Source organism: Penicillium citrinum (assembly GCF_028827155.1).
Source record: "Penicillium citrinum strain IBT 23319 chromosome Unknown utg000002l:1.0-3833315.0:1.0-3834789.0, whole genome shotgun sequence".
NCBI lineage: Eukaryota > Fungi > Ascomycota > Eurotiomycetes > Eurotiales > Aspergillaceae > Penicillium > Penicillium citrinum.
In genome coordinates this window covers 1656415-1665743 of record NW_026622687.1, presented here as the reverse complement: position 1 = coordinate 1665743, position 9329 = coordinate 1656415, and the positions used below count along the sequence as shown (strand labels likewise).

The 9329-nt window shown below is 45.6% G+C and overlaps 6 protein-coding genes across 6 annotated transcripts; 4 read left to right on the top strand and 2 right to left on the bottom strand.

The window, feature by feature from the left end:
- Positions 1-157: 157 nt before the first annotated feature.
- On the top strand, positions 158-1726 carry N7469_002433 (sugar porter family MFS transporter; the record flags this gene model as incomplete). Its single annotated transcript, XM_056641353.1, has 3 exons — positions 158-206; positions 274-723; positions 786-1726. 3 exons carry the CDS (start codon positions 158-160, stop codon positions 1724-1726), a joined length of 1440 nt encoding a protein of 479 aa, XP_056503847.1.
- Positions 1727-1934: 208 nt separating this feature from the next.
- Positions 1935-3578, bottom strand: N7469_002432 (uncharacterized protein; the record flags this gene model as incomplete). Its single annotated transcript, XM_056641352.1, has 2 exons — positions 1935-2325; positions 2389-3578. 2 exons carry the CDS (start codon positions 3576-3578, stop codon positions 1935-1937), a joined length of 1581 nt encoding a protein of 526 aa, XP_056503846.1.
- A 712-nt stretch (positions 3579-4290) lies between these two features.
- N7469_002431 (metal-dependent hydrolase family protein) lies at positions 4291-5593 on the top strand (the record flags this gene model as incomplete). The annotated part of the gene is made up of 2 exons (XM_056641351.1): positions 4291-4774; positions 4860-5593. 2 exons carry the CDS (start codon positions 4291-4293, stop codon positions 5591-5593), a joined length of 1218 nt encoding a protein of 405 aa, XP_056503845.1.
- Positions 5594-6030: 437 nt separating this feature from the next.
- N7469_002430 (class I SAM-dependent methyltransferase) lies at positions 6031-6432 on the bottom strand (the record flags this gene model as incomplete). The annotated part of the gene is made up of 2 exons (XM_056641350.1): positions 6031-6305; positions 6396-6432. 2 exons carry the CDS (start codon positions 6430-6432, stop codon positions 6031-6033), a joined length of 312 nt encoding a protein of 103 aa, XP_056503844.1.
- Positions 6433-6807: 375 nt separating this feature from the next.
- On the top strand, positions 6808-7116 carry N7469_002429 (uncharacterized protein; the record flags this gene model as incomplete). The annotated part of the gene is made up of 1 exon (XM_056641349.1): positions 6808-7116. The coding sequence occupies one exon, from the start codon at positions 6808-6810 to the stop codon at positions 7114-7116; it is 309 nt and encodes a 102-aa protein (XP_056503843.1).
- Positions 7117-8320: 1204 nt separating this feature from the next.
- N7469_002428 (uncharacterized protein) lies at positions 8321-9013 on the top strand (the record flags this gene model as incomplete). The annotated part of the gene is made up of 1 exon (XM_056641348.1): positions 8321-9013. The coding sequence occupies one exon, from the start codon at positions 8321-8323 to the stop codon at positions 9011-9013; it is 693 nt and encodes a 230-aa protein (XP_056503842.1).
- Between the last annotated feature and the right edge of the window lie 316 nt (positions 9014-9329).

The window sequence follows — 9329 nt, the reverse complement described above, 5'->3', positions numbered from 1 at the left end:
TTCCACAGGGCAAGGGTCCGGATTCTTTGTCTCTGCCAGATTCGAATCTTGTCGCCTGTGCATGTGATCCTATTTAATATTCGGCAACCGGACACGCCGGCCGTTCTCAGTTTCATTTCCAGTTTGGTCAACCACAAGCGGGCTGCTTCGAGACATCATGACCAAGATAACCACCTTGCTTTCCGCTGTTTTCCTGGCCATTGGAGGTATGGTTACAATACCCCTCCCAAAAATTGATTATTGATATCTGTTCTCCTAACATTTTATTGATAGGTTTTCTCTTCGGCTATGACAGCGGTATTGTGACTTCCACAATTGGCCAGTCCGAATTCATTAAATACTTTTCCAATCCTGATGATACCACAACTGGTGGTGTTGTCTCCGCATTCCAAGGAGGGGCTATTCTTGGGACTATAATCAATGTTTTCACTGGTGATAGGCTTGGTCGCAAGCTGTCTGTATTTGCCGGAGCTTGTGTGTCATGTTTTGGATGTGCCCTGCAAGCCGGTGCAGTGAACATGGTCATGCTGATCATTGGTCGATTCATCGCTGGTGTCGCCGTTGGTATGCTCACGTCGGTTATTCCGATGTATGCGGGGGAAATGGCGGAAGCTTCTACTCGCGGTATGATGTCTGGATTATTACAATGGATGCTGAGCTGGGGTTATCTTGTGGCTCAGTGGCTTGGGTACGGCTGTTCTTATGTGGATAACGCCTTCCAATGTGAGTTTGCCCAAATATTCTGGCGAGAAGCTTTCTAGATCTGACATTCTTTGTCCCTATAGGGCGATTTCCCCTGGCATTCCAATGCATTCCTGGTTTGATTCTTGCGGGTGGAGTCTGGTTCTTGAATGAATCCCCGCGATGGCTCATGGAGAAAGATCGTCACGATGAAGCTCTGGCCACTCTACAAAGACTCCATGGCGACGGAACACCAGAGAAAGAGCAATACATTGAGTTGGAGTTCCAGGAGATCCGGGATGCGATTGATGCAGAGCGTGCAACCACAAAAATCACTTGGACTTCGATCATTACCAAGCCATCTTGGCGCCGTCGCTTAATTCTTGGCTGTGGTGTACAAGCCTTCGGTCCACTTTCTGGCATCAACGTGATCAATTACTATGGAACCCGCATTTATGCCTCTTTGGGGATTGATACACAGACTTCGCTCATGATCATCGGTATATCAGGTGCTCTTTCAATTGTCTGGTGCACCCTTGGTCTTTGGGCACTGGAGCGTATTGGCCGTATCAAGCCTCTCATCATTGGCTGTATCGGTATGGCAGGCGCATTAGTCGCCAACGCTGCTATGTCGCAACATTATGATGACAGTAATAACAACCAGCTACGTGCAATGGTCGCGATGAACTTTGTGTTCAGCTTCTTTTATACGTTTATCGGTATTATCTCTTGGGTTTATCCTGCTGAGATTTTCCCTGTGGACATCCGAAACCAAGGAAATTCAGTGACAACCTTTACCAACTGGACTTTCAACCTGATTTTTGCACAATTCACTCCCTCTGCACTCACAAATATTGGGTTTCGCTATTTCTACGTATTCTTCGTCTTCAACGTCATCGCTGGACTTTGCTACTTCTTCTTCTATCCAGAGACTAAGGGCAAAACCTTGGAACAGATGGATCTGCTCTTTGGAGATAACAACGCCACTTCCGCCCAAGACGAAAAATTGGAGACTCAAGACATCATGGTTGAGCATGCCAAATGAATATTTGTACGAGCAGAGATCTGATCACTTTTTGCCTTTTTCCATGTGAAAAAGAAATACAAACGATACTGGCAATTGGATACAGCTCTAACTATAAAAAATTGAACAATGTCTTTTCTCATTAACTGGTCAATGCCTGGGAAATCTTTGAAATTCGAGCTATTTTAAATACCCTCATAGAGCACGCTGCTTGGTAGAGTTCTGCTCTTCAGGTGGCACTCTCTTTGTGATATGAATCTTCACTAGTCCAATTTCTAAACTCCCTGCAGCTTATTCTAGCCTCAAACATCGCATCGATGTCCAAAGCCGTGCGACCCTTCATCTCAGGCACGATCCACCACGTTACCACGAACGTCATCAAACACAGACCGGCGTACACAAATCCCGTTTTACCTTTCAGGTCTCCAGCGTCTGTGTTATAAATGTACGGCAAGACAAGATTGAAAACCACATTAGACAACATATAGCAAAGAACGCCAATGCCTTGGGTCTTGGCACGGAGTCGCAGAGATGAGGCTTCACCGGCCACTGAGTACGATGCTGGCCAAGCACCCATCCCACAAACGACAACCACAGCCATCATACAGGCGGCAGTATACCTAAAGGATTCGTTAGACTCTTTGTGGTTGACCAGGACATGTATGGACGGGGGGGAATCTCACCACACAACGACATTTCCTGACCAGATTCCAGATATCCCCATGCTGAGCCAGAGTACCGTTGTAATTGCTAATGTATTCAGCATGAGTCGGCGTCTTCCGGCTATACTCATAAGCCATATGCCAACCGCATTGGCCAATAAACCCAGCACAATGCCCAATATCAAGACGATGATACTGAGACTAGAGGCCATCCCAACTACTTGCATAAAATAGCTTGCACTGGCAAGCAGAGGGACCCCAAAGAAGCTCGGAACCATAAAGGCAAAAGCCACGATCATGGTTCGGCGTCGATTTAGTCCCTTGAAGCAATCGACGTAGGACAGCTCTTGGGAAGTCTGCTGTTCGTGGACTATAGATAGTCTCATCTGACTGAATAATGGCGTCACATCGATTTTCGCGGTATGTAAAGATCTCATCGATTTCTGTGCTTTGTCATGCTCACCTTTTCTGATAAGGTAGGATGGACTTTCTGGAAGCATGATCGCCAATACAAACGGAAGAAGTGTGAAAATCCATTGAGTACCGAAAGGAATCAGGTACGCAGCTGACGAATCTTTCTTCTCACAGGCAAAGATAACTGCTGCACCTATAAGCTCTCCAAGTAACATGAAGGTAGGTGAGAGTGCCATTGCAGATCCTCTGAGGCTGGTGGGAACTGATTCGGAGAGATAAGTTTGAGCACCGGCCATAGCACCTCCGACACCCCATCCCTGTACAAGTCGACCGACCAGAAAGGCTCCTCTTCTAGAGTCCATGCCGTTGGGGAGGTTTGAGCAGAATGCAATGGCAATCCCAATGGCACATATCGCGGAGCTCAATGCTAGTGATAGACGACGACCAAGTCGATCTTGAAGCCAGCCAGCCGCTCCAGCACCCAACATGGACCCTATTGGGGCCATTGCGCTCCACACAGATAGCCATGCTGCTGGTATTATGTATTCGTCGTTGAACAGTTCGCCGAATTCATGCTTAAAGTATGGTACCGCGGTGATTGTGCCGAGAATAACTGTGTCGTATCCTGTGAGAAGGAAGTTCAGGGCAAGACCGAAGGCGTAAGCGACTATTTTCGGGTATCGGCGTATCTCGTGGAGGAGACTGTGGTTTTCATGTGTGGTGTCAAGCTGATAAGGGGCAGGCTTTGCCTCTTCCCCTTGATAAATTTCCGAATTGACAGGGTTGGGGCTTGCCATGTCGTCAATATCTGTTCTGAAGAACAATCGGTGAGCGTGACTAGCCCTGAAGAGTGAAACAATAATCTCAAGTCCACAAATCCGATAGCGAAGGTCTATTTATGTTGACTAGTTCTCAATAACACCCGTGAGTCTGGAATAAAGCGCCCTGGAGTGTTACCTTGGCGAAGGTCACATTCAATGTACCGAATAAAAGGTAAGTTGGGGGAAACTCTCTTGGCTTCTTCAAGAAGTCGTCAGCATTAACGAGTACCATGCTGTTATTCCAGCTATCAAGGAACAAAACGCGGGGAAGAGTATAAGGAGTAATAAACTAGATCAACTATCAGACATACTCTTGCCGATATAGCCAATCAACTCGAGGATAACCAGGTTCCACTTATGGTGATTGGCCATATCGGCAAGGGGCTCTCCACCTAGATCCCCGTTATATATGTCGGATCTTCAATCAGCTTCTCAGGCTCTTCTTGAATAGGCGAGGGACTAGTCGTTAGAAGTATTTCAAAATCAACTAACCGAGGTCCTATTTCAAACAGAAACAGTGGGGTCGTCTTCGCTTCAAATAGCTAACAGCGGACGCTGAAGTTTTTTTCAGGCCCGAAAATCATTTCAGCAGAAGTCTCCCTCAAACGAGCCACCAACCAAAAGCAGAATCCTGAAAGTTATTTTCATTTAGATTTGATTCCGAAGTACTTGGAGTACTCTAATCAGGATGGACCTCTCCCGAGTCATCAAGCCCTGGAAACTCCAACCCCAGAAAACACGACTATTTGTGAACGCAATTATCATCGATCCCGTCCATGGAGACTTGATTTCGAACGCATCCGTGAAAATATCAGGTGGAGAAATTATTGCTGTTGACACCAATGGATCGAGGGCTTTGAAGGAGGATCTGCCGGAGGAAGATATTGTGGATCTGAGCGGCAAGTATTTGTGTCCAGGCCTGATCGACTGTCATGTGCACATTGCTGTAGTTCCAGGCGAGGCAGACCTACGAGCCTACAAAGACATGACAGAGCGTATTAGCCTTCTGCGCCAGCCTCATGTCCTGAAAACCATGCTAAGTCGCGGCTTCACGTCAATTCGAGACTGCGGGGGCGCCAGTCTAGCAATGAAAGAAGCTGTTGAAGAGGGGGTTCTTCCGGGACCCCGGATGTTCATTGCTGGATTTGCACTCTCGCAGACCGGAGGTCATGGTGATATGCGGGGGGCCCCACGACGATCAGCTATGCTGTGGTGGTTCTGTTTCGGGAATTAGTCGTATTGTCGATGGACCTGCAGAATGCTACAAGTTTGCTCGCGACGAGCTTCGGAAGGGGGCGGATTTTATCAAAATAATGGGTGGTGGAGGTGTTGCAAGTCCGACGGATCGAATTGAGCATGTACAATTTTCGGATGAAGAGATCAAGGCTATTGTTACCGTTGCGAAAAATGCTGGTACTTACGTGACAAGTCATAGCTATACTCCTCAAGCTATTCAGCAAGCTATCAATCTAGGAGTGCGAGGAATTGAGCATGGTAACTTGATCGATTTGGAGACAGCGAAATTGATGGCTGAGAAGGGTGTCTTCCTTACCCCGACGCTAATTGCGCATGTCATGTCCAAGCAAATGAATTTCTTGCCAGCCGATGGAGCTGCGAAAAACGATGAAGTTCTTGAGAAGGGACTGAAAGCAATGAAAATGGCGGCTGATTGTGGTGTGACGGTTTGCTTTGGCAGTGATCTCCTTGGGCCGATGCACTTTGCACAAAGCAAAGAGTTTTCTGTTCGTAGTAGGGTCCTAGCTCCTCTGCAAATTCTACAAAGTGCAACTATCAATGCAGCTCGTCTGGTGATGCAGGAGCATCGGCTTGGTCAAATTCGTGAGGGATTTGCGGCGGACCTTTTGGTCCTTGATCAAAACCCGCTCCAAGACATTACGATTCTTGACAGGTCAGAGGAGACTATCCTATGTGTCATTAAGGATGGAAGAGTTTATGAGTCACGGATGAAAGAACTGGAAAAGGACATTTAATGGCTAATGATATCACTCTTGTTGAAATAAAATTCTTACAAATACGGCTCGTTGCAATGTATTGCCATGATTGAGAGAAGTTACAAACCATTTCCAGGCTTGGGGCTCAGTCAATCGTCTCCGAATGTGATAAAATTCGAATTTTATGGTTGTATATGGCATGGCCGAAGCCCGAAGGATTAGAGTCATCCACTGGCGAATCCAGCAACAAGGCTCGATTGTCTCACCTCGAGCTGGGAACTGAGTTTCGATCCAATAATACAAACTGATACAGACTTTCTCGATAATCTACAATAGATACTTACCAGAACCCTCATGAAAGTTGATGTAGTTTTTGGGTTCGTCCCATGCCCGATCCTTCTGAGTGGCTCTAATGTAGACTTGTGCATTCGGTAATATGTGCCCAATGGGTCCCCATGTAATTCATAACCCCCAGGTTACAAAAAATGACTGATTGTTCCGACCGCCATCAGGAGGAGATCGACGGAGGAATCACTAACCGCAGGTTTCAAATCTAAGGCCGATGCAAGCTGATAGGAAATATGGCCTTGATCTGCTGATGCCACGGCCGCTCGAGCTCGCTCCTGCATGTGCGGCGAGTTGTCAATGCCTAAGAAGCGAGACCCGTCACTGCTTTTCTCATTCTTCGAACGGTCAAGCAGGCCGTGAATAATTCGGCCCGTACCAGTCCCACGTCCAAAAAAAGTATGGACTGTTATGGCGAGGAGCGTTGGTGCGGATCTCTCTGTAAGCCTCCCAATACACAGCTCCATCTGATGCAAAGGTGTCTTCCTGGGCGAACCCAATATCGTAGAGTCCCGCCCGGTATGAAGAGTCATGGGTAGCCATTATGGTCCATTTTCTGATTCAGGCGAATAAAATGCTTCAGATAAGAGAATTTTCATGGAAAGTGAACGACAGACATGTAAATGGATCCAGGAGAATGAGCCTTCTTTTACTTTGAACACCGTGCTGCAGTCCATGACAGTGAGCCCTCCTTCCCCTTAGTAACTCCCACCGTACCTTTTAACTGGAATGCTAAGCTTGATGTTTTACAGTTCGGACCCGTTTCTCACCCAAACGTCCGAGGCTCGACCATAGCATTTCTAGCGCGTGTATTGGAGGGTGATTCCACCATTCTCAAGGTTCTGACACGTAAGTGCTTCCTCCACCTCTCCTTTTTCTGAGTATGTCTGTTCAGCGGTCCACTTAAAATGAAGACAGGTGGCATGTGGTATGTGGACGTGGAAGACTTGGCTCGCCTTCATGCAGTAGCACTATTGGATTATCATGTCGAGCAAGAGCGGATTATTGCAATGGCATTGCCCTTCGACTGGACTCGCGTGGTTGCTTGCCTGTGGACGCTACGCCCTAGAAATACAAGCATTCCACCATTGCCACCCAGCAGTCCTAGGGCAAATGAACTCATCATGGGCCCCTCTCGTGCTCTCCAGCTTTTGGAAAGCTTTTTTGGTCGTTCAGACTGGACCACTTTGGAAGACAGTCTTTCTCCAGGTATCTAAGTCTAGAGAAACGCTGATGGTTGGCCTAGGCCAACAAACTCACCTGCTAGAACCCAGTCATCAATTAATGGAGTACTGGTATGGTGGACAGAAAGGGTTTAGGTTGCGGTGATACAATTCTGTGTAGGGTGTATATAACAGCCTCGTAAGATGGCCGTTAAGTTATCCCTAACAGAGGGCAGATGTGTGCAAATTGGTATCAATGGGTAGTAAATAGTGCCATCGCCCAAAATACCAAGTCCCCGTATGTTTTGCGAACAATCCATTACCAGCCATTGGTAATACCTCAATAGTCTCGGATAGCCCTAACTATAGTCTTTCTGTGAAGGGCTAAGGCCAGGTTTACATTCAACAAGGCGTTGCCTGTAACTGTTATGGTCAAACTTGAAGAAAATAATTTTATAGCCACGAATTGGAGTTCAATAAATCTGAATTGCTACAAAGAAAACCTCAATTTGGCAATTTATACATGCGGGCACAAAGGCCGAAAGGGAAAGCCAAGACCTTGCATGAGATATCCGCTACATAGGGCTTGTTGCAGAGCGTTGCTTTAGAACTCCAATGTGAAAGACTCGGACAGGCTATGAAATAAGGCTGAAAGAGATCAACCAGACAAATTTCTAAATAGAACATTATTCCATAGACATTGTCCGAGGGCTCTCCCTTTGTTATAACACGTCAAATAAGCTAAATATGGCTCCCTGGGCTTATTTGAGAAGGCTATAACAAGAACAAAGCAAAACAATCCCTTTGACCTTTGACAATGTATAACCCGAAATAAATATTGTCTCTGGCACTGCTATACTTGTAAATAACAATTCACCATACTGTCTTCTATAACCCGAGTATGAAGAATTTGGTTTCAGACCTTTGTCTACCCCCGAACTCGTTGACCTTTCTAAACAATTGTAACCATTTACTAAAGCGTATTGTTCAAGGTCCTTGTCGAGGATTTTTATCAACGAATACCTAAAATAGACCAAGTTGCTAGTCTCAAATATCTAAACTAAATTCGAGACACCTCGGTGGAAATAGCATAAATACTGGAAACTTCCCTAGATATAACCATCAGAACTAATCCAATACATCCAACCATCCAGAATACATCGACAGCAGACCAAAGAAAGGATACAATAACTAGCGAGATAGTATATCACAGGAAAACAGAAAGAAAAAGAAAACAATCAACTCCCTAGTTATCAAGATGCTCAAACACGGCCGGGAAAAATTCCACTCAATCCGTAAAAGAGCCTACGAATCCCTCGAAGAAATAAGTTCCCTCCTCGATGAATCTAATCCCAACATCCCCCAAGCAGTCCAAAGCCTCAACGAAACCCTTTCATCGCTCGAAACACTCCAACACCACGCCACATACGAAGAGGAATATCGACGCTGCAATGTCCCAACTTGTTTCCCAGAACGCTGTAAACTAATCAGAGAAACCCTGCAACATTTCATCTTGATCCTGGGTATGGAGAGTGATTTGCAACAAGTAGGGATCAAAAAGAGGATGATTTCCAGATTCGTTCTTATGATTGCGGTGTTGAGTACGCATGTTGGAAGAATTACTCTTGATAAGGCTGAAGAAGGACTTGATCGATTAGCTAAACATTGTGATAATGAGGTTCTTGCTTTTGATATGCCTTGGTCTCCATTAGGTGTAGATTTTGAAGGTGAGTTGGGGGGTGAAATTGATGGGTTAGTTGATACATGGGGGAAACTGAATCTTGCTTTTGATGGGTGTGAGTGTCTTCAGTGTTTGAGACGAGGACCTAAACCGGATTTGGAGTTGGATATTGAAGAGGATGAGGATGGGAATTTGTTGATTGAACGTCTTGAGTGGCCTATTGTTGATTATACTCCTGGAAAAGATAGAGTTTATCCTCATGAGAGATAAATGATTGATTTTAGATGTGGATAGTTCAATATTTAGTGGAATTTAACTTCAGGTTTCTATTAAAGAGAGGTTTTTCGTAGTATATCTTCAAGTTTAGGGTAATTGACAATTATTTCTTTGCTATTACCTATACGATAATTCAATATCCCATCCCATCCCATCAATCCACAACACCGCGCCAGGAAACCAGTAAAAGAGCACACAAGCCCGCAATTGACAAGAGCAGAATCAAACATGCGATATCCAGAGCGCCATAATGCTATCATACAAAGATCGTACAAGGCGAAGATGATAAGTCGATGCTACCACAAACAGC